Source organism: Trichoderma harzianum (genome assembly GCF_003025095.1).
Source record: "Trichoderma harzianum CBS 226.95 unplaced genomic scaffold M431scaffold_23, whole genome shotgun sequence".
Taxonomy (NCBI): domain Eukaryota; kingdom Fungi; phylum Ascomycota; class Sordariomycetes; order Hypocreales; family Hypocreaceae; genus Trichoderma; species Trichoderma harzianum.
This window is the reverse complement of record NW_020209271.1, coordinates 114263-137906: the sequence shown is the minus strand read 5'-3', so window position 1 is coordinate 137906 and position 23644 is coordinate 114263. Positions and strand designations below refer to the sequence as shown.

At 48.4% G+C, this 23644-nt stretch overlaps 9 protein-coding genes across 9 annotated transcripts; 6 read left to right on the top strand and 3 right to left on the bottom strand.

The window, feature by feature from the left end:
* Positions 1–1679: 1679 nt before the first annotated feature.
* Positions 1680–5252, top strand: M431DRAFT_487404 (hypothetical protein; the record flags this gene model as incomplete). Its single annotated transcript, XM_024916476.1, has 3 exons — positions 1680–1723; positions 1844–2174; positions 2430–5252. 3 exons carry the CDS (start codon positions 1680–1682, stop codon positions 5250–5252), a joined length of 3198 nt encoding a protein of 1065 aa, XP_024768356.1.
* Positions 5253–5504: 252 nt separating this feature from the next.
* M431DRAFT_10633 (hypothetical protein) lies at positions 5505–6363 on the bottom strand (the record flags this gene model as incomplete). The annotated part of the gene is made up of 2 exons (XM_024911609.1): positions 5505–6046; positions 6105–6363. The coding sequence occupies 2 exons, from the start codon at positions 6361–6363 to the stop codon at positions 5505–5507; spliced, it is 801 nt and encodes a 266-aa protein (XP_024768355.1).
* A 2723-nt stretch (positions 6364–9086) lies between these two features.
* M431DRAFT_99275 (hypothetical protein) lies at positions 9087–9533 on the top strand (the record flags this gene model as incomplete). The annotated part of the gene is made up of 1 exon (XM_024925130.1): positions 9087–9533. The coding sequence occupies one exon, from the start codon at positions 9087–9089 to the stop codon at positions 9531–9533; it is 447 nt and encodes a 148-aa protein (XP_024768354.1).
* Positions 9534–10271: 738 nt separating this feature from the next.
* Positions 10272–10682, top strand: M431DRAFT_99235 (hypothetical protein; the record flags this gene model as incomplete). The annotated part of the gene is made up of 2 exons (XM_024925125.1): positions 10272–10546; positions 10628–10682. 2 exons carry the CDS (start codon positions 10272–10274, stop codon positions 10680–10682), a joined length of 330 nt encoding a protein of 109 aa, XP_024768353.1.
* A 271-nt stretch (positions 10683–10953) lies between these two features.
* On the bottom strand, positions 10954–12357 carry M431DRAFT_10630 (hypothetical protein; the record flags this gene model as incomplete). The annotated part of the gene is made up of 3 exons (XM_024911608.1): positions 10954–11980; positions 12039–12269; positions 12326–12357. The coding sequence occupies 3 exons, from the start codon at positions 12355–12357 to the stop codon at positions 10954–10956; spliced, it is 1290 nt and encodes a 429-aa protein (XP_024768352.1).
* A 508-nt stretch (positions 12358–12865) lies between these two features.
* Positions 12866–14822, bottom strand: M431DRAFT_535369 (hypothetical protein). Its single transcript, XM_024920953.1, has 4 exons — positions 14604–14822; positions 14289–14548; positions 13672–14230; positions 12866–13613 (listed from the first exon to the last, which is right to left on the bottom strand). The coding sequence occupies exons 1-4, from the start codon at positions 14780–14782 to the stop codon at positions 13007–13009; spliced, it is 1605 nt and encodes a 534-aa protein (XP_024768351.1). The 5' UTR covers positions 14783–14822; the 3' UTR covers positions 12866–13006.
* Positions 14823–17428: 2606 nt separating this feature from the next.
* Positions 17429–19434, top strand: M431DRAFT_127647 (hypothetical protein). Its single transcript, XM_024912341.1, has 2 exons — positions 17429–17732; positions 17788–19434. The coding sequence occupies exons 1-2, from the start codon at positions 17722–17724 to the stop codon at positions 19085–19087; spliced, it is 1311 nt and encodes a 436-aa protein (XP_024768350.1). The 5' UTR covers positions 17429–17721; the 3' UTR covers positions 19088–19434.
* A 920-nt stretch (positions 19435–20354) lies between these two features.
* On the top strand, positions 20355–23185 carry M431DRAFT_99474 (glycosyltransferase family 1 protein; the record flags this gene model as incomplete). The annotated part of the gene is made up of 3 exons (XM_024925157.1): positions 20355–21190; positions 21261–22885; positions 22983–23185. 3 exons carry the CDS (start codon positions 20355–20357, stop codon positions 23183–23185), a joined length of 2664 nt encoding a protein of 887 aa, XP_024768349.1.
* Positions 23089–23629, top strand: M431DRAFT_323473 (hypothetical protein). The gene has a single exon (XM_024914319.1). It carries the CDS (start codon positions 23260–23262, stop codon positions 23539–23541), a length of 282 nt encoding a protein of 93 aa, XP_024768348.1. The 5' UTR covers positions 23089–23259; the 3' UTR covers positions 23542–23629.
* The last annotated feature ends 15 nt before the right edge of the window (positions 23630–23644 follow it).

The window sequence follows — 23644 nt, the reverse complement described above, 5'->3', positions numbered from 1 at the left end:
TGCACTCATTAGCACACTCGGTACCCGGTAGTTTGCCAGAAGCAGATTGCATGCTGCAACCGCAAGGCTTTTTTCTCGATACGCGGATAAAAAAGCAACTGGGAAGAAGGCCACGCGCTGTGTTCCAAAAATATCGGGCTTGGCTTCCAACTCAATCTGCAATAACCTCAGACAGCGGCTGGTCAAGGGATCTAGCTAAGACGGGCGCTAAAATGATGCCTGGTAGCTGAGGCCAAAGTAACAGGCATTGCTTCCCGTTATGTGGACATCTAATCCATGTGAAGCGGTTTGTAGCAGTGGTCCCCCCTTTTCTTCTCCCGCAAAAGTACTTGTCAACTCGCCTGTCCCGTGCTACTGTCTAGACGAGATGGTTAGACTTACATCTAGCCGTATTCATACACTGTTTTGAGACTATGGCCAGCCCCTTTTATCGAACTCTTCGGTTCGAAAGCGAAAGCCGCCACCGCTCTTTCTTTTGGCGAGACAATCCAATATTACGAGCAGAGTAAATACCTAGTACAGTACGAGAACAAGCAAATTGTAAAGTCATCTCGCACCCCAACCCGGACTCCACCGACCCGCAGCAAGAGCCGGAGATGGGCGACGGGGGATGGAGAAGCAGTTTGTCGCATCACCACGTGCGAAGTCTCGGTTGGATTGACCGAGAGGATGATAAAATCGAATAATAGAATCAAATGTAATAAAATGAAACGCATCAGAAAAGACTAGAAATACATATTTGACCACTGTTTGCGTTGGCACCCATGGTATTGACGTCTTTGTAGCTGGTCATGTTAGCAACTCCGTCTCCGTGTCAAGATTTCAGATCCGCATAAGAGTGTCAAGACTGGGTACTAGCATGAGACGCTAGTCGCTGCACTCCGTACAACTGATTTGCCTTGCTTGTGCATCAGAATATTAGTTAATAGTTCCAACACCGGTAAGCACGAGACGTGAGAACGGTCTGCTCGTCGCTTACCAGGAAAGGCATCTTTGGCTGACTTGTGCTGTCTGGGTACTGAATCTAACTATGTGTTGGGGATGCTTCAATTATAATCACGGGCATCCGCATCCGCATGCTCTCCGGAAAGATTGCGAGATTGGGACTGATTACTAGACAGACTATCCACCAGCTGTCATACCTGAGTAATACTATGGAACTAGGCATGGGCAGTTCTCTCACAGCAGCCAAAAGAGGAAGCTTATCCCACTGGTGTCAGACATTCTCTCACCGGCATCGCAGACGTTGAAGTTTGTAAGAGTTTGGCCTCTGGTGCGCACGAGGTTATCTTGACGATCGCGTGAGGATATTCCAAAGAGCTGCGCATCTGCTTATTTCGCCCAGTGCACATCAGTCCATGTCGGCACTTTTCAATTGACGTCAGGCGATGATCCTTTTGTCGTGTGTAAAACAAGATAGCCTGAAGCCACAGAGACAAACAGAGGTGGAATTAGTATTTTATTGACAACATCAATATAAAAATAAACCAGGTGCATGCAAACAAGGCACAATCCTCAAAAGCAAAAGCCTCGGCCGCCCATCCAGCAAAAGCACCAGAAAAAGCACGCGACCTGGTCGTGTCTCTGCCCAATCAGCCCGTCCAGAGTCCGTCGATCTGAGCCCACTCGGCACGCCAAATTGCGCCGCCTCCTGGATGCCTCGCCCCCTGACAGCCTCCATGTCCATCAAAACTGTCGGGATTCTCGAAGCCAGCCACGGACGGTTAGTGGAAGGCTGAGCGGTGGGGGGAGGAGTTTCGCAGTTTTAGGTATTACAGCACAGGCGGTGCAGTTCTCGGAAAGGCGTCCCGCGGGTTCCTAAACTGAGATGCTGAAAAGATAGAGGTCTGGCCCCCCGCATCAAAAGTGAGACATTGAGGCCTGATATCAAGGCAACAGATGCGATCATCAGTATCATCGGGCGTCTCATCCATCCATCTACTCAAGTATACGAGTTCACCGCGTTGCAGCGGCTACAGCACCCGCGCCAGCCAGCACCCGCCACACCTCGTGCCATCCACTGTATTTTCCCGGCCCAGTGGGCGCATCCCACTAAACGACTAAACGGCGGCCCATCCTTAGCGGCCTTGCCCCCTCCACAGGCGACAGCCGCCGGCCAAGCCAGCGCCCCGTTTCCCCTAGTGCTAGCTCCATCTCTCAGTGTTCAGCTACTCGTACTGCTGGCCGGCTCAGAGCCTCACGATCCAGCCGACTCTTGTCTCTCCTCCATCATTCACTCGCCTCGACTCTCCTTTTATCCAACCCGCATTAGCTGCCCTACACTCCTTTGGGCTTCTTCTGCGCTTTCCTAGAGCATCGTTCTTTTTTGCCGCCTGTCCGCTTTCGCTTGCACAATCTCGCCTATCGACCATCACCTGAGCATCTTCTCTTTTGCTTCCTCTCTTCCTCTCTTCTTCTTCTCTTTTCAGCATCCTGATGGGAGCTTGCGAGCAGCCCTGTTCGAGTCGCTTCCTCAAACACCAGCGCCGGTCCGCCAAGACCAGCTGCTGTGCGACTCTCTAATCATTCCGCTTCGCTCATCAATCATCACCTACCACGAGCACCATCTTTGTCCTCGCCTCGCCTCCTCGCTTTCGCCTCCTTCATCCTCCCACTCGAGCGACGACGATAAACGAACATTCCTCACGACAGGCGCCATGGAGTCGCCCGCTGGCAGACGGCTCGATGCCTCCCCCTCCCCCTCTCCCATACATCACCTCGGCATGACGCGCCGTTTCGCACACGCCGTTGCCTCGCGCTTGACCCGTCGACGGTTCATAGCCAATCTCGCCTCCCGCTTCGCCAATCGCCGGTTTGCCTTTGCTGTCGCAACGGTAGCCATCTTCAGTGCCAAGGGCGTTCACATCTACACACATCTGTCTTCACTGCCGCTGGTTCACCTGGTGCGGTGGGGGTATTCATTCTTTGCGCAGGATGTCGTGCTGCTCATCCTTGTCCGGCTGCTGCTAGACCCCTGGTTGACGGAAGGCTCCGGGTGGTTGCGCACTACAACAATGACTCTGGCGTCTGTAATTATCACATATCTCATCACCGTAGGGGTTGTGACAGTAACCTTCTTTGCCGTCTGTGGCTCCGAGATCCACTGGCGCAACATTGGCTTGGCTGGCGATGCCTCCTCCTTTGCCATGTTTCTCTCCGGCCTTGCATCATTAATCCTAGTCCTCTTCACCGTTCTCTTTGTCGCCTGCATCTTGCAAGACATCTGCTACGTAGCCGCAGGCGTGGCTACTGATATTCTCAAGTGGCCTGTTAATTTCGCCTTGCGTCGATCATCGCCCACCACCTACTCTCAGATACCTCAGCTTGACGTTGAGCTTGCCAGCACATCCGACGATCTGGACGACGACGAATTCTGCGGCATGAAGAGCAAGACATCCGCAGTTGTTCTGAAGCGGCTGCTGTACCTCTTCATCGGCTTGGCACTCCTTACACATGTTGTCATGGTTTTGATTCGCCCGAATGAAAGTGCCTTGAATTTCCTTTCATGGACACCTGCCCTCCTCCCTTTCGTCGACTTCACATTCTCCTCTCCCAGTCTTGATCATCTAAAGCCCATCTATGGATCCAGCATTGGGCACTCCTGGGACAACATCACTGCTTTGACCGACCCTGTTGCTTTGCCTTGGCTGCCTCAGAGACATGTGCCTGGATTTGGAGACTGGTATAAGAACAACAAGCACTACAACGCTGCTGCAGACCCTCTCAAGATTTCCAACTTCAACGACGATCTTCTTCCGGCGCTCAAGGAAAAGCTTGCTGATGTGCCGATTCGCCATGTCATGCTCATCCTTCTCGAAAGCACGCGAAAGGATGTTTTCCCTATCAAGAAGGATGGGCTTATCTGGGAGCGCCTGGCTAACTCGTTTGGCAACAAGACTCTACCTGACGAGGCTCAAGCTATGCTGGCTGGCCTCACATCTAATGCCAACTTCATTACCGGCGACTACGATGATGGGTTCGAGCACGAAACTAAGAAAAGACGCGGCGGCATCAACTTTAACAACGTCTTCACCACCGCTACCTATACTATCAAGAGCATCGTTGGCACAATGTGTGGCCTCACGCCGCTAATGGCAGATTTCAATTTGGAGTACCTCCACCACTTTTATCAACCGTGCCTACCCCAGGTCTTTGACGCCTTCAATAAAATCGATGAGAGGGATCTTGGCAGCGAGAGGAGTAATGACTTCAAGTCTTTCAAGTGGCAATCTACCTTCATGCAATCCGTCACCAAAAATTACGATAGATATGTGCCTCTTCTATCCAAGATGGGTATTGCTCCTGAAAATCTTGTCTCCAAGGAATATCTCAAGAGCCGGTTTGCCAAGTTTGGTCCCGTGGATCTGCCAGATATCAACTATTTCGGTATGGCTGATGTCGCTGTCGAGGACTACATCCGAGATGCCTTTGTCCAAGCCAAGAAGAATAACGAGCGAGCCTTTGTCACACATCTCACCAGCACGAGCCACCATCCGTTCGCAATCCCGGCCGAGGAGAAGTATACGCCTTTAGGGAATGGTTTGGACGACATTTCTCACTATCTCAATGCCATTGGCTACGATGACCGGTGGTTGGGCAAGATTATGAATATTCTGGATGAGGAGGGTGTTGCGGACGAGACTCTTGTTGTTTTTGTCGGTGACCACGGAGTGTCTATGCCCGAAAACAACATCTTGGCGCCTTACTACAACCCCAACATTGGCACACTACGTGTTCCTCTGGTCTTCTCACATCCAAAACTACCAGCAATCGATGTCAACGATGCCGTCATCTCCTCACAAATCCTCCCTACCATCCTTGACCTCCTTCGCGAAACAGGATCACTTTCCAAGTCGCACACACAGGCCGCTTCCGACTTGGTCCAAAACTACGAAGGCCAATCGCTCATCCGGCCTGTCCACACATCCTCCAACGAAACCGGCCAGGGTAACTGGCAATTTACCGTCGTCAATCCAGGCCGCGCGATGCTGAGCATCCGCGACACCCGCCAGCCGGATTGGCACCTCATCGTGCCCATCATCGACAACGTCGAGTGGCAGTTTACGAATCTAATGAATGACCCGACGGGAGCGCAGACCCTGCTCGGGTTCGACTTTGTTAATTTCTTGTACAGCGTTGAGAAATCGCACGGCGTCGATGCCGCAACATGGGCTGAGGAAGCTGCATTTATGGCCCGGTGGTGGGTCGAAGAGAATGGGAAGCGATGGCGTTATGGTCCCTATGCCAACTAAACGGGCATATGTTTTACCTTTTCTTTTTCCATTTCTGCCCCTTTGATCCTTTTGATATCATTTTTATTTTGACTCTTTGATGTACTCATATGTATACTGGCATGGGCATTAAAACTGGCGTTTATACAATAAAGCATGGGGGCCGCAGAGGTCTTTTGAACTTTTTGACAATCATTTCTTCCTTCATTACACGTGACATGAGAGTTTGCAACCATCCATATGTTCAATGTTTCATCTGACAAGAATTACTACTCACTGGGGTGACAAATTGCCCGCCTTTCTTTTGATAGCCCAGTCTCGGACTTTGTCAAAGTTTGCGCATGTTCTGGTCCCATTAAACACAGGCCGCAAGAGGCCCCCAGAGTCTGTTCTGAAAGGCAAAATGTCAAGGCTCGGCCTACACATCATCGATTGACGAATATAGTCAATACAATGCTCAAGATGCGCCGGAATCGTGTGCTCATTGGCCGGACTGTGCACATCATACCAATCCTTCAAGACACCGTACGCTTGCATGCGAAGCATATCCAAACAATGCAGCTGATGAAAAACTTCTACTGCGCCGACATATAGCGGAGGATCTGATTCCTGGGTATTCTCATCGATGAAGAGGGAGCTCTTGGAGGGGAGTTTGGCATGTTCTTGTTCCGTTAGGGCGACCATGCCGGGGTGTGTTAGCGCATCCCAGTGCGCATTGTTGGTTTCGTTGGGTTTGCCTTGGTATGCTGACAGGTTGGGCGTGAAGCCTGATGTGAAGCGTGTGTCGGTGTATGAAAGGGCTGGGTATAGAGGGCCTTTGACCGAATGATGTGAGATGGTGTTTTTTTGGTATCGAGGGGATGTTGTACATACTTGTGAGGTCTGGATAGCTTAGGATGTCTGCATGTGGTCTACTTCTCAGATAGAGCAGTGAAGAGAATGCGATTATCCAGAATACTCCGAGGACTCCGTGAACCCAGAGAAAGCGGATGCTTCCAATATTCTGTCTGAAGGAAGATGCCCCACGAAATGATAGAGATTCTCTCGATGAAGATTCAGCGTCCTCGTTGGCTACTTCAGCGTCCTCGTTGGCTACGCGCGTGTATTGAGTTTTGTCTAACCACAGCGGCATATTGACAACTCTTGCTGGCAAGGGAGTAGAAGGAGGATGTAACGAAAAGAAAAATGATGCTTGCACAATAGCAGACATGCAGGATAGGGGCTTGTTCTCGGATAATAGAGACGGCATATAGAGATGGCATATGGAAAACTACTATCGCATTTAGATGCCCTTTCAAAATGAAAGATCCACAGATGCAGCAGTAGATTGACAAAAGAGCGGTATCAAAGTCTACATACACGAAAACGAGGGAATACGCAGTGGGTCGTTCTCGTTCAGCATGAAGACGCCTTTACGAAGTACATGGTTAGCTATCATGATGACCTATCTTTCATGATTCGAAATATTGATCATTATTGGCTACTGATACGAGTATGTGGAAGATGACTCCTGTTTTATTTAGCATGGACAAGCATTGACCAGAATAGACGTTGAATCGTTTGACAAAGTTGGCCGATTCGTTAAATAACTCGAGACTAAGGTTCTTTAATCGTCCCAATGTGCTTCAGCGGTATGGATCGAAACTCCACTCATTCCCCTCTGCAGCCATCACCCCTTCACACAAAATACCGCGGAATTGAGACGCCAAGTTTCCCTATGGGTTTAGAGACAAGAACTTCTGTTTTGGATGTCCGTTTTGGTGGCTAACGTCGCGTGTGCAAATTTTAAGTGCAGTGGAGTGCCGAAAAGCTAAAGAGTCAGTATGATGGATGTTATTAATGCTTATATATGCGCAGTACTATTTATAATAGAAGGCCATTTTCTCTTTATTTCTTGCAAGGGAATGTATATACATGTATATGTATAACTTTGAATTTTTGAATTGACTTCTATTTCTTTGATCTTGTTCTATTGGAATCAGCAGCGTGATTTGGATTGTAAAAGCGGGCTTATACCAAGACTTTTGACACCCTTGGCTTACAGCGGACACGCAAGACTTGGATGCGGGGATATCATTGCCATTGGTGCTCGTTTACGAGGACATCGCGTTTTTAGCTCACAAGTTCCCCTGCCCTAGTGTAGACAAAAAGTCCCTTGCTCATATTTTAACTCGCTTTCTTTTGGATTTGATTGTCAAAAGTAGGTTAGGCCAAGAGGTAGGATTCGTTAGGGCGAGTCGTGTGTTGCCCAAGTTGTCTTGACAAAAATTGAGGCTTATCTTCGTCATGCAGACTAGGCGGCTGGCTGTTCAAGCTTATTTTAGCCACTTAGTAGGTTACTAGCAGTTCAACCTGCATGGTGATTATGTACTTCGTACGTATCAGTGCATTTCACCTGAAAGCTTGTTAGAAACCGGCAGGTGGTTTGTTTGTTTGCCCACATAAGGAGATGGTTCATGTCTGGGTTTCGGGTTAGGAAAGGGTGGACCGGTTCGTCGGTACTTGGCATACGCAGGCATCAACAAAGTTGGGTGGTATTCTTTTCGATGTCTACGGTTGGATGCTACGTGCAGCATTGTATCTACACACATAGTTTCTGCAACCTCAGGTTTGAGAGGAATGTGTTATAGACTTCGGAAACGGCTGCATACGATAGATGTGACTACACATTGACTACGGTGTTGGTAGTCAAGCCTGTAACGGCGAAGATGTAAGCCGCCACATGAAGTCTTTCTTAGCAGAAACGAGTTATGCTATCCAAAACTGGTATCGAAAAGTGAACTTCCGGGCAAAGAGCTGTACTACTAGTGAGGAGATTTTAGCAGTGCCTATAATAAACTATCTTGATAAGCATTGTCTGTACTTGATCTAGTGAGAACAACCTATGCGACATCAAGAAACCGGTGCCAAGATGAATCCTTCTCCGAGTTTTGCCACCATCCTACTGAAGAGGAAAGGGTTGATAAATAGCACCAACTAGTGTCATTTCCTACATTCAGTATCATGGGGGACCTATCACATAGTGCTTTTGTGAGAGAACGCCTGTTCAACCAGCACTAGAATTTTACTATATAACGATAGTAGGCGCTACTAGAAAAAATAGATGTAATAGCAATTACTAGAGAATTATACATATAGTAGCAGTTATAAGAGAATTATAGATATAGTAGTAAATATTGGCGAAAATATAGCTATAGTAGCAGATATTTAATAACGGGCGTATAATTTAACTCACGAGTGTTCAAAATCTTCTCGGCCTCGGATTTTTGTCTTCTGCTTAATACAGTAGCGGCTAAGCTTCTGACTGTGATATTTCATCCACACTGGACGAGACAGACTAATACACATCTGATTGCGGCGATACAAAGGTGCACTTGGTATTCCAAATGTCAAGATATGAGTTATTTGCCGATTCTACCCACTTAACACGACCGTATATGCGGGGAAGATACGTTACGGAGCGCATGTAATATATTTGTCACCATCCTTTGATGATTATCAAAACCCATGTCCATACGTCGACTAGTGACCACGAACGACTCATTCATATCCCCATCCACACCAAAGTTTAGACTAATGCCAGGAAGACCTGCAAATGTACCTCTGTCATTCGTATCCGCGGGGATAGGGATAGCGACGGCCCGTTTTGGAGTCATCTCAATGTGTTGATAGTCTTCAAACCATGACTGGGGAGGAACTGCTTGCGAAAAGCGGATGTTGTTTTGGACCTTTTGTATATATATAACAGTGCAATGCTGCCATTGTTCTTCTCTGTATTAGCAGATACGACAATAAGAACAACCAACCTTTGTCTCCTCCACCTGTCTCCCTTTCCACACCAAACACATCTCTAAAATGAAGTTCACTTTTGCTTTCGCCTCCCTCCTTGCCCTTGCGGCTGCCGCCCCTGCCCCTAGCGAGGCCAGCACAGATGCTTGCCTCCTAAAGCGTGCCGATGGAAACTTTCTCGTCGAGCGAGGAGGCGGCTGCGGTTATTACGGAAAGCGTTCTGAAGCCAGTACCGACGCTTGTCTTCTGAAGCGTGCCGTCGATGGCTCTTACAGCATTGAGGCTCGAGGCGGCGGCTGTGGATATTACGGAAAGCGATCTGAGGCCAGCACCGATGCCTGCCTTCTTAGACGGGAGGCTGATGGCAAATACACCATTGAGGAGAGAGGTGGTGGCTGTGGATACTACGGAAAGCGTTCTGAGGCTTCTACCGAGGCTTGCCTGCTAAAGCGTGAGGCCGATGGCAAGTTCGTTCTCGAGGAGCGCGGCCACGGATGCGGATATTACGAGTAAATGTTGGCACATAGTCATGTTTTTGAGCGTCAACCTATGCGGAACTTACCATGTGTATCCTCCGTGCCTGGATGGGAATACTTGATGTAATGAACATCATGGGATAGGAGTCTGCAAATGAAAGGCCAAGACTATGATGAGCATCAATATACACTATGAGCAACATCAACAGATTAGCTTCAAACCGAATTAGAACCGTGAAATATTTTTGTGGCAATGTGTTAACTACCTTTTCGAGTATATCACACATCCCCATTTAGTTGAGTAAGACTTGATTATATGCACAACTTCGAGCTACACAAATCGATCAGCGAAAGACTAAACTTTGCGCAGCCGAGTGGTGCTCCCAATAACCTTGTATACGGTACCTAGCACATTATCCATACCTAGCCTGCCTACAATAGAAGAATCAAGCTTCTACACAGCAACAATCTAATATCACGGCGTGACAAGTTTCTTGTTGTTAGCTTCGCCTCCCTCGAAACCCGCAAGTCGTCATACCCTTATGTAAGGGAACCAGCCTAGCGAGCCGATGTGTTGCATCCACACAAATTAGGTGAAGTCAGATCTTTCCGGGTAGCGTGATTGCGGCGGGGTTCTGCTGAGGACTTTCTCGACGTCCAATTACTATCATCATCTTTAAAGCCGTATGAGCATCTTGAGAATTAACTGAGTATCCTAAAAAGTCTTTATCAAATAATTAGCACGAATTCTATCTATCTCTTCAATAATTACACCATGGCAACAGTCTTCAAGCTCATATTTTACGTTCCGGAGACTCACATTGAAGTCTGCAAAGCGGCCATTTTTGCGGCTGGAGCTGGTCGCTATCCAAACAGTTCTTACAGAGAGTGCTGCTGGACAGCCCTGGGCACCGGTCAGTTTCGCCCGGTCGCTGGGGCGAATCCGCATATCGGGCAGCTGGATAAGCTTGAAACTGTCCCCGAAGTACGAGTTGAAGCGCCCTGTGTGGGCCAGGATGTGACAAAGAAGGCTGTGGAAGCATTAAAGAAGTATGTGTATCCGACAGTGCTAAACATCTTTATTCAATCAATGCTGAGCTGAGCTTATCTAACATGATTGTTTTCCCACAGGGCCCATCCGTATGAGGAACCGGCATACGAAGTGTATAGACTTGAGGATTTCTAGGCAGCAAATATGGTTCTCATTGCTCTTGACTTCTCGAACCGTTTCCCTCTCAGATCTGGGAGCATGAAAGACTCCCGTATAACCTGGCATGTTATATCTTGGAAAGTGAGAGATGGAAGCATTCATGGTTGATGATTTAGGGGAGATTTGCATCGACTATTGTAAAGGCATTCCGTGATAGGTATACCAAATTAAAGACCCTCCAGTGATATTAATACAGGTTCAACTCCACTCCAGTACAGCTTCTTTCCTCTCCCTGACTGAAGAGACTTCATTGGGGATTAGCATACACCGTATAAATCTCCCATGTTTTAGGTTCTGGTTTATCCAAACTTGTTATGAACCCAAGGTTGCCCGCATTCCAGAACCAATCGGGATGCTCCTTGCTTCTATATCTGTTCGTCCCACGCGCAAATTGAATGGCCATTCTGTGAAATCTCCATCGATTCCGGACATTCGAGAGGTCCTTTTTCACACAGGTCAGCATATAATGCCGCCAGTCAATGTCGGCTTGCCTTGATGATGACGTGTCGGTAAGAATTTTTGAGACCCAGCTGTTGTCGCTCCAGTCTGCTGGTGTAAAAGGTAGCATCCAGCCAAAGTTGCGCATGGCACGTAAAAAGAAACTTTGCCGTTTGTGAATGATTTCATCATAGAACCAACGGTCCACCTGCGCCAATGAGAGAAGACTCTGCGCGGCAATGATGGCAGATGGAGCTTCGAATACTTCTCGAAGGGGGCCTTTTCCGTTAGCCCCTTGTCCCTCGATTGTCTTATTTCGCTGCAATTCCTCTTTAATGACATCTGCGGGTATTTCGACAATGTAATTGAGAATAATGTCAAACAACTCCGTAGTGTCGAAAACTTTTCGGTATTTTAATGATGAGGCTTTCACTGCGCTTGATTGCAAGGCCCGTGGTGTTGGGAGACGAGTCGGCCTTGACAATAACCATTTTGTATCCTCCATGCTCTCTGGATCGTACCATCTTGTTTGGGGAAGTTCAGGTCGGTCTAACGGGGGCCATTGGCGCGTGATAGCGTATTCAAAAGACTGCCCGCTTCTCTCTTGCATGTCATAGTAATTAACGCAATACAAAAGCCCGTTTAGTTCGCCACCGTACATTCGATAGCACGAGTTCTCTTTGTAGATCGACTCCCAGAGCTCACGGGGGTTGATGCCGGTATGGCGACACAGAAAAGACAGACACATGGGATGGATCAAAAGAAATAAGTCAGAGCCCAAATGTAGTTTATCTTTGACACCTTTAATGGTAACATCTCCATATGACCCGACTGTGCTGTTACGGAATGGGTAAGCGAAAGATGTCGCACAGCTATTGTGAAGCAGAGACTCACCAGAGTGCAGTAACAAAGGTTTCGGGCGAGTTTGGCGTCACACTGACGCCCAGATCCCAAGACTCGCCATCCCGATCCGATATGGTCACAATCTGATCCAGCGGTTGTGATGGAACTGGGTATCCAGGGTCATTGAACCACTCTCCGTCTCCAGGAGGCCATTTGTCAACAGCGATACCGTCAGTTAGAAACCGAAGCCAGCCACGCCGTGCATTATCCAATGGACCAGAGCTGATCACCTCATTTAGTAACAAGAACTAGCGATGACGATGCGGGGTATGTCTTACCAGAAGCAACAGAATGAGTCCCAGCAGCCCATTTCGCTCAAGTCTGTCAACTGGGATGGCAGGCGGAGGGCATTTAATGGAAGCGGCTCAATTGTTGTAGCTTGATGAAGCAATTCCGGTTACATATTATCCAACACGCTGGGTCGCGCTGGGGCGGTGAAGTGGAATGAATCGGGGTCAGCTTACTGTGTACGTAACGTGTATTAAGCAGTTGCCACTTCATGCTATGAAGCTACCTCTATACAGTATAAGAACTGCTGAGATGTACGGACAATTGGGGCCTGTACCTGGATGACGCTAATGTTTTGCAGCACTTCTGCCCTGCGACGCGTTGTACAACCTACCTATGTCAGCTCTGTTATCTTGTGGGGTTGAAAATCGTGCATGCTTGTCTGAAAGCCAGTTTGGAGGCTCTATCACTACGTCGCTAAAGAGCTCTTTGTATTCAATGCATACTCGCTGATGTTAACTCTGTAAAGTTGATTTAGTAATAGACACAATAAGCTTGCATAAACGATTAATCTGAGAAAGTAGGAGGATAGATAGATAGCTGATTCTAATAAAGTTTCATTTAATGTTTCGAGTTCGCTATGCATACTTCAACGCCTTACATAAAGTAGTGAAACCAATATCTAAATCAGGAATCATTTATTGCAATAGATGAATGACGCGAACCAACTCTCAAGCTTGTTGAGACTTCTTAGAAATGCGGTGATAAACAATCACGTTTGTTCCATCCTTAAGAGGCTCGTTGTGCGGCACCAACTTGTATCCTCCCAACTTGGGGGCTGCTACCCACCAGACAAGCCAGTAGACAACAGACGCTGCCAAAATCGATATGCCCACAACGGCATAAAGCCAATACGGAAGACTGGTATCACCCTTTCCTCCCGGAGGCCTCAAAAATGGAGCCACAAGCTGGAAGGCTTGTCCGAGCATGAAGAATGCCGCGACGGGTAACCACACTTTGAATGGTCGCGGCGCCTTGGGCTCTTTCCAGCGGAGATAAAAGAGTCCTGAGACCACAAGAAAGTTCATAACTGCGCTCGGGTATCCTTCTACGTCGAGGATGAAGTTGTAGGCGTCTCCGAATGGTATAGCAACAATGACGATGAACGACGGGATGAAATGCAGGATCAAGCCTGCAGACGGGGAACCGAATGGCCATGATGAAGCCCAGAATCGAGGAAAGGGGATAACGCCTTCCTTTGCGAGCTCTTGGTTAACTCGAGATTGCGCAAAGGTCACTGTCATTACATTTCCGTATGCCGAAAGAGCCACGAGAACACTAGAGAATAGTTAGCAGACTGAGATGATTGAACATTGATAAAATATTCGAAACTGACCTAAGTGCCCTCTGGGCGGCTCGCCCGAACACCTTTTTCATAAAGAACGAGGCGACAGTAGTTCCGCTTGCTGCAATTTCTGCGGGTGTCGCTGCGGAAAAGTACGCCACGTTTGCCAGGATATACAGGATTCCACAAGTTGAGAGACCCAGGGGACCAGCAATCTTGATAGTTCGGACCGGATTCTTTATTTCATTCATCACGTACATTGCGTTTGACCAGCCTGTGTAGGAATTCAGCACCTTGAACAGCGCTGTTGCATATGGGTTACCGGATTTGGCGGACCCAGCGAAGGCATCGTGAAAGCTTGCATGAGGGTCAGGTACTCGAGAAACACCGCCCCCAAGGACCACCCATCCCGTAATGACGATAAATAGGAGAAGGATGAGCTTCAGAATGGTAAAAAAGTTCATTCCGTGAACTCCAAGCTTTGGAACGAATGTATGGATCAGAGTCACAGAGATGATGACTCCAATAGCAATGCCTCGTTCTGCCCATTCCGTAACTGTCGTATTGGCTGCCACCAAAATATTTGACGCAAAGACAATGCAACCAGAAGCTGTATCTCTAGTTAGTCCTCATTCGTCCTCTGTCGTATGTTTATAGGCTTGGCTTACCGGTGAAGCCAAGTGCAATCGCTTGAACCGCAAAGACTGTGGTGATTAACATTTTCGGCCGACGATATGCTGCTTCGAGATATACTTTCTCGCCGCCGCTTCGAGGAATCATGCATGCAAACTCGAGCCAGACGCAGAGTCCCGACACAGACAGCAAGAGCCCCAGCACCCATAACATCATCGAGGCACCCAATGATCCGACGCCATTGACGATTGAGGAGGGGGTAGAGAATATTCCGGTACCGATGATTCGTCCGATGCTATCATCATATCATTAGCTTTCGCGCAACGTCTAGAACTATATAGTATTCTCACATCAGAGAGGTTGTGCTGAAGATGCCCAGATGGCGCCCTAGTCCTCCAGTAAGATACTGGTCGAACTGCAATCCTCCAACTTCCTCCTTGAATTCATTTTCGGAGACATGCGTTCCATTGTCGGTGGCGCTGAATACTGCTTCACCTTTCGCATGAGTTGGTGAATCGATGGCAGCCATGTTTGCTCTCTCTCGTGCTCGATGCGCCAGCGGAAGGGAGAGGAACGCGATTTCGAATCAGAGAAAAAATACCGTTGCTGTGCCCATTTTATGATAACCAGATACGCCCTGCATTATCGTGCATGTAGTGTCTCACGGACCTGCCGAGATGGTGTGGTTGCACACCAACCGCGGTCAAATTGCGTGATTGCCATAAGAGGCTGCCTGGACAGAAGAACGGTTACATTTTCTACGATTCGTCCCACTCTCCAGGTAAAATCGATGCTGATATTATGGAGAACTTCTGTTGATAGCATACAGGGTACAGATCTGACTATTCTTTTGGACCAAGATAGAACAGGGTTGTTGGGTCAAGCAGTTGCGCGAGAGTTGATGGCGAGCACATCATTGAGGCCAAAGCTCTGGTCTAGAGTTAACGCGCCAATCAATGCTACTGGATCCCTTGCTAATGGACACAAGATGGCCCATGCTGAAGTGCGTTGGACATGTTCGAATGCAGGTAATACGCTAATCTTCTTCACGTATCGGTCTGAATACGGCATAATATACCGCACAGAACTTTGAATACACGCGTAACTAACATGATCCCATCCAGAAAGGGAATGTTGCAACAAACTCATTTGTCGACAATGGTCGTCAGCACAGCTGTCAATCATGCCACATAGCCTTGCATCGCGAATGATATTGGATGTGAACCAACCACGGATCCTCATCCATGACGATTACAGCAAATGCCAAGTCTGCTGAGAGTTGGACAATGCAGGAACCAAGCACACGCTACTGTATTCAGTCGCCATTGTGAACTGCTTCTATGGAGACCGCATGGGCAGCATTTGGCATCTAACCCTAGGGCGTTAGCGGACGATCCTCTAGCTGTCTTTGGTGCAGAAAGCTGCGAGACCAACCGAACAAGACAGCTTAGACACATCTTGGCATCGAGCCATGATCTGATTAAATCCGGAGATTAATTAATTTGAGCGATTTGCGATGAATAATCATATAAAGGTACCGATTTCTTGTACTGTTTGTCGAACCTTTGATGTCTATGATGAAAGAGTTGCTGTGTTATTCATTTGTTTCACAAAGAAGTCACTTGCTCGGGCTGTGACAATTGGCCTCGCTTTCATAATAACTAGGTCAACACGTATCAAATTTCTTGTACATTTTGCGATTCAATCCTGTCTCAAAGAGAGGAACCTTTCCAGATATAAAAAATCAGGGCTAAGGGGGGTTGTGAGTAGGCCAGCACCGGGAAGAAAAATGACGCGCATCTTGTAAGACCGTCATCGAGCACTGACATTATCATTCTACACTCAATGCTGTCGTAATGTTTATGTGTCCAGCCAAGGGCAAACTTCTTTGACGCTATGAGAGTTATAGAAATAAACGGTTACGTAAAGGAGATCTCCGTCATTTAAACTACAGCTAACCTGCCTCATCTGTAATATACCCATGGCCCGTGTATATCAGTATCGTTCAAGAGCAAAGGTCAATAAGTGCTTGGACGAGCTAACTACCAGCTTATGGAAACGAACTATGGCCGGAGAACAGAGTGCGAAAGATCCCTACATATTGTAACAGAGGGCTGTATCTGGAGCTCAGATCGGAGCTAATTGCCCGTGGAAATTGCCGATTGCAACCCACATAGTTTCGGCTTTGCAACCGAATGTTTAGTAAACAGTAAAGGTTCTAGAAGGATACTCGTTGGGAAATTTAGCAGCATGAATATTCCCCAGCTGTGGTACTCCGTGTATTTGAAGGCGTTTTATGCAATATGTAGTAAGATCGGGTTTTTTGTTGAACCAACTGCTCATAATCTCTATCCTGCAATTGACTACGGACTGTACTAGTGAATGTCTCGCTCACGATTTCGATAGGATTGGTATATTGTATTTACGTATCGAAGCCCCCGATATCGCGAATAGAGTTCAGCATCCCCAAGGACATTCAATCAGTCACTTTGAGAGCATATAAGTTTCAAGTGAAGAAACTGTGCTAAATACCAAACGCTCAACTGGAATATTGCCCGGGGAGAAAAGAGAATCAATATGAAAAAGCCGAGGTAAATCATGCACAGGAGGTGGACAGAATGGTTGCGATGTCCGGAATACTTGGCCGTAATTAGAGCGACGTTCAAGGGACAAACATAGCAGATAATTAAGTTTATAGAAGCCATTATGGAACATAGGAATGTCATGCTTCCTCTCCTACGTTTATATCGTCTCCGTCGCTCTACGTGACCGAGCCGAGTCCTCCTATGACATCTTCACCTATCGAAACTGGCGGCACCGACAACCGACGCCCTGCGGTGACACCAACCGGCGGGTTGACGACTCCACATATAAGAGTCATCCGAGGAATAGAATGGCAGATGTGCCCCTTATGGCAGATCGTTTAAGATCGGCTCTAATCCGTATTCGCACGGAGCTATAAACCCCGGAATCGGCTTTAACGCTGGAACTCGCTGTAAAATTGATGAAAGCCTAGCATCTCCGCGGAGAGATATCTGATAAGATGGATAAAAGGCTTGGAAAATGGGCACCAGATTTCTTCGCCGTACGGAATTAAGCCGCTGCTAGTTTCTGAGTCATGATTAGCAGAGCTCCGGTTCAGTTCTCATTTCAATCCTATAAATACTCCCGCCAGGCCCCTTATACATCACTCGGCACTTACAGAGATTTGTTTTATCCCCAATCTGGGTATACAAGTACACACGCATCAGTATTCCATTAACCATTCGGAAATATGTCGTCGACCTTGACAGAGACGGTGGCTGATTCGGCCTCATCTCATGGCCTTTTCGCTCAAGATGACATCTCTTTGACTCAACGCAGCAGGCATGCGACATCAAAAGCAGAAGAAGAAGCAGCAACACCGCCCGCAGAACCCTCCGTGACCAAACGTTCGAATCGGTATGCTTCTTGATAGTCAGCTTGTCTATGCGGTTTCGGTTACGACAGCCCCCTCCCTCTGTACCGAAAGTGTGCCCCTAACTCCTTCATTAGACAAACCATCATCATCACTATCGCCTCGTTCACGATTGTCTTCACGTGCTGTGGGATCAATTTTGCCTTTGGTATCTTCCAGGCAGTTTTCGAGACCCTTTCGCAACAGCCTGACACCCCCTTTACCGGAGCGTCGCCTGCCGACATTGACCTGATTGGCACCCTGTCCATATCTCTTATGACTATCGGAGCTCCTTTTGTCGTTGCGTGGTCCAAACGCTTCTCGCCCAAGTTGATCTCGCTCATCGGCTCAACCATATTCTCCGCCGCGCTTATTCTGGCAAGTTTTGGGAAATCCCTGTGGCATTTCGAAGTCACTCAAGGAGTTTTATTGGGCCTCGGAACTTGTATGAGCTATATGGTGGCTGTGACAATCGCCCCGACTTGGTTCACTACGCGTCGCGGCCTTGGACTTGGGATAATCACCTCCGGCACTGGTATTGGGGGTCTCGTATGGGCACCAGCCCTGAAAGCGGCTGTTGATAGCATGGGTTATCGAAATGCTATGCGTCTTGCTGGAGGCATCGCCTTTGGACTCAATGTCCTAGCCAGCGCCGCCATGGCATGGGAGCCTGAGGCAAAGGCTCGAATCGACGTGGAGAATGCTGCGAGGACTAGCCGTATGGATGGAATTCTCAAGGTTCCCATCGTCGATTGGCGTATCGCACGCACACGCAAGTTTGCGGCACAAGCACTGGCCTCCATCTTCCAATCTGCAGTTTACTATCTCCCACTCTTCTTCTTTGCCACCTATGCCAGGACTTTGGGATACAGCGACACAGCCGGTGCCAATTTTATCGCCCTTTCAAATGCCTGTAACGCAATTGGCAAGATAGCGATTGGTTATGCTGCCGATCATATGGGAAGATTGAATGCCTTGGTGATTACGACCATCATCAGCGCCATAGCAACTATCAGCTTCTGGCTGCCTTCGACCTTGTCCGAAGATAAAGCTACTTCACAGGGCCTGTTCATTTCATTCACTATCCTTTACGGAATTTTCGCAAGCGCCTACGTCGCCCTGTTTCCTGCGAGCCTGGTGGAGTTATTTGGAGTCCATAACTTTGCCTCAGTCAACGGCGTGCTATATATGGTAAGGGGCATGGCATCCCTTGTTGGCACTCCCGTCGGCGGTGTCTTGATCCGCAGCCATTCCACGGGCAGTCCAGCGAGGTCATATGAAGGCATGACGGTGCTTACCAGTGTCCTCCTTTTTGCCGCATCAATTTCGGTCATATGGGTGAGAATGGAAGCCATGATAGGAGTGGATGGGAAGCTTGTTAAGAAGTGGAAGATGTAAGAAGCAATCACGATGCGAGATCATGCGTGACTCGCATTTTCCGGTTGCTCCGGAATCCCCAAACCGAACCACGTGGTGGCAATTCAATGGCTGTTGATCCCACGGACAAGACAAGTGGATATTTGTGGGATGTTGTGGGCTTCATCAGCTATGAGACCCGATAAAAAGATGTCAAAGAGATTCAGGCAAGATAGATTGGTGCAAATTGTACGAAGATTGTTTGAAGAGATGTAGATGAAGTCAGGATGGGGGCGCGAAGTGGAACTGCCTTGGGCCGAGGTTGGTTATCACAACCTCCACCAAGGAGATTGTGTACATCATTTCCAACGATGCTTATGGCAGTTAATATACAAGAATCTTTTAAAGTATTTGCTTCTCGCATTAAGGTTGAAACATTGCCTGTTTGGTACGCATGATTTCTTCTCTGATACCTACATATAGCCGCGTGACAACTACCGAGACGTGGCTGGCTGGACCCAATGACATACGTGTATATATGCACACTACCTAAAACTACTGATGATATAAAGTCATGAGCCTTACTCGTACATGTGGAATCACTGGAAAGTCCCGAATATCATTCGTACTATCGTGAATATCACATGAAACTGACGCAAGACTACATCATGACCTCACTGCGACTTGGGATCTTTTTCTGTGCAATCAGTAGCAGGGATTCTAGGAGCGCTGGCCAGTTTCCGGACTAGCCTGCTGCATCCCGCGGCAGTCAGCTTGCGAAGGGACGCCCGATCGCGCAGCAATTATTGATCCAAGATCCATCCTAATGAGTGAATGAATTGGCTGAAAGAACTACCAGGAGGCCTAGATTTGATAGATTTACATACATACTTGCATACCCATTATAAAACCATGCATTTAGGCGGGCTCACCGAGGCAAGTGCCGCGGCTGTTACCCAGTTTTGCGGAGAGCCCTCGTTGTGGCGTTTAAGCCCAGAACCGGCTTGTGGTTATGAGGTGGCATTTCAATTGCACATGCGAGGCAACACCACGTCACAGAGCCTTGCTAACCGCATGTAAGACTCCCGGAGCTTGTTAGTGGCGGATCTATCGGATGGACAAGCTCTCATCCACGGAGGCGCCCGGCAGCTGAGCTGCTGGACAATTGCCTACCTATATGCAGGCCATACTTTCCTTCGTTCTTTTATCTTTGCTAGTCGCCTTAAAATGTTTTCCCCAACGACAAGACATCAAGACGACCGAATATTGAGGCTGGTGCTCGCTCTTTGGGTGCCCAAGTGAATCCAACATGCTTCTCAGTCGTACCCGATCGAACGCGGCCGGCCATGTCACCATTGAAGATGAAGCCAAGAAAGACTTGACAACAGGAAACGTCGGAAAAGATGGAAGATTCGAGCTTTGCTTCCATCAAGATGCCGGCAGCTTGGCAACATGGTGTAAGAACCTCCAGGAGACATCGAAACGAGTGCAGACCGGCCCTTGCTCTACTCCTATATGTGCTGGTAGACGCAAGTCGACAGGCGGTTTCTGCCCGCCGCTGAATATCGCGATACACATCGTCGGCTCTCGCGGTGATGTTCAACCTTTTATCCCAATTGCACAAATCCTCTCCAAACCGCCATATGGACATCGAGTACGCATCTGTACGCATCCCGCTTTCAAAGAATTCGTAGAGTCCCAAGGCATCGAGTTCTTCAGCATTGGCGGCGACCCCGAGGCGCTGATGTCGTACATGGTGAGGAATCCAGGTCTGGTTCCCAGCCGCAAAAGTGTCAGAGCCGGTGACATTGGAAAGAGAAGGGACGAGATGTGGGAGATTATCAATCGTGCTTGGCGAAGCTGTATCGAGGCTGGCGATGGAATGGGAGAACCCGTCAAAGCGACAGACGTGGAAAACGTTGAAGATCTTTTCCTTGCAGACGCCATCATCGCCAATCCGCCCTCCCTCGCACACATACATTGCGCTGAAAAGCTAGGAATACCGTTGCATATGGTCTTCACAATGCCTTTTTCGCCCACTAGCGCTTTCCCTCACCCTCTGGCTTCCATGAATTACAGCGGCGCGGATGCAAAAACGGCCAATTACCTTTCCTTTATCATGATGGAGCTGTTGATGTGGCAAGGGTTCGTCCACACCTCCTGTCTGTGCCCGGTATCCGTGTCATTCACTAACTCTGTTTCCGTTCACTTTTAGTCTTGGGGATTTGATCAACAAATTCCGCCGTCAGAAACTCGGACTCGATCCCATCAGCCTCATGTGGGGATTCCAACTGTTATCCAGACTCCGTGTGCCTTATACTTATCTCTGGCCTGAGTCTCTGATACCGAAGCCGCCGGACTGGGGCTCACATATCGAAATTGCTGGATATTCGTTCCTAAAACTGGCCAACTCATACACCCCTCCACCTGAATTGACAGCTTTCCTAGAAAAGGGGCCAAAGCCTATATACATCGGATTTGGGTCCATTGTGGTTGAAGATCCGGATGCTCTTTCTGAGATGCTCTTCGAAGCTGTCGCTCTTGCAGGCGTTCGTGCCATCATCAGCAGAGGATGGAGTCGTGTAGGAGACAAGTGTAAGGTGCCGGACGATATATACCTGATCGACAACTGTCCACACGACTGGCTCTTCCAACACGTCTCGGCAGTAGTCCATCATGGAGGTGCCGGTACCACTGCTGCAGGCATCGCAGCCGGTCGGCCCACGGTCATTGTCCCTTTCTTTGGCGATCAGCCTTTCTGGGGGCAGATGATTGCGCGCTCCGGAGCCGGACCGGATCCAGTGCCATTCAAGGAGTTAACGGCAGAAATTTTGGCCGAGAGCATATCGTTTGCATTGATGCCCGAAGTTCAAGAAGCCGCGCAACGGATGGCGGAAGATATTGCTGAAGAGAATGGTGCTGAGGACACGGCTAAAAGTTTTCAAGACCATCTTGGCATAGACGACTTCGAGTGTGAGATATGCCCAGGTCGGTTGGCCACGCATCGCCATAAGAAGACGAACACTCGCTTGAGTAGCTTTGCCGTTTCTTGTCTTGTTGACAAGGGCCTCATACAGCCTCCGGAGCTTGAGCTCATACGCCGCAAGAACTGGTACGTTGATGAAGGCGCTGAGCATCCCTTAGTCGGGTTTGCGGCTGCTTTCACCGGCCCCATGATGGACGCGGCTACAGCAACTTTCGATTATTCTCATGCTTTGAGATACCGGCCCAAGCACCCCAAATGGGAGGGTAGAAGGCACTCATTCATAGATCCATGGGGTGACAAGATTGCCAATGGTTCGGTAGCGAGTAACGGAACTTCGCCAAATCGTCGAATCAATCCCACCACTTTCAACACAAGAGAGATGGAGTTATACGCGCAAAAAGTAGCGAGAAAGTCGTTAAAGACAAACAATGCCGATATCGATACCTTGATCCGACAGCCGTCCCTATACGATAAGCAAAAGGCTGCCTGGCATGCCCGGGAGAAAGGTCGAAATGGTCACATCTTCTATCTCACACGGGCGACGGGTAGGTATGCCGCTGAGCTCACCAAAGTTGGCCTGAAAGTCCCCGTGGACTTCTTTTACAATATTGCAAACGGATTTCACAATTATCCCTCGTGTGGCTACGCTGGGGTTGAAGTTCGGCGTAGAGACCAGATCATTGACCTTGAAACCGGTCTTGTGGCGGCTGGCAAGGAGTTTACGCTGGGGTTATGGGAGGCGTTTAGCGGAATCGTTGTTTATCCCTACCAAAGTGTCCACGATGAAGGTGCTAAAGGGATCGGAAAAGGCCTATGGCGCGGCTCAAAGGGCTTCTTTTCCAATCTGGGTGCCTGTAAGTTCTCCCCTTGTTCCCTGCTACCATGATAAAGCGTGTGTCGGAGCGCTCTCTCAAATCAAATTGATGATAAGAGATTCTGACCATTTCGTAGCTGCTTTCGGCCTGCCAGGTTATACGCTCAAAGGAGTGGAAAAAGAACTGCAAAAGCATCATATCACCAAATACAAAGCCGAGATCATTCTGATCAGGCTCCGCCAAGGCATTGAGGCTTTCCACAAGTCCTCTCAATGTGAGAGAGATGAAGTCATCAGGCGGTGGAAGGCCCGCAGTTGTCCCCAGAAGCAGCAACCTTGAATCGTTTTCCACTTCGGAGCGTAATGATCCAACTCGATCCGCTATTTGCTGGAAAGGCTCCGTAGTGTAGCGGGATGTCCCGTCCTACTACAAAGTCCATTCGGCTACTTCCGCACACTGTTTCTGGCGGTTTGACGGGCATGCTGTATGCTGTACTAACATTGAAAGTAGATGTCCCAACATCTCCACCAAAAGTCTTTCGGCGCGGCTTCTATTTACGGTCCGTTCCGATACACGAGACGGCGGGCAGCCATTCACTAGCTTCGGAGTTACCATTATCACCCTTGGGTCTTTCAGAATTGTCTAAATATTTGATGCAAATTATGGAGTATTACTTAGCGCTACAAGATACCTGAATGTTATTGATTCTCACTTTATGTTAAAAATTCAAGACGCTTAATGTGACACGCTGAAAGAATCCAACACCCGACATGTAATTGAGATGTAAAAACGTGAATT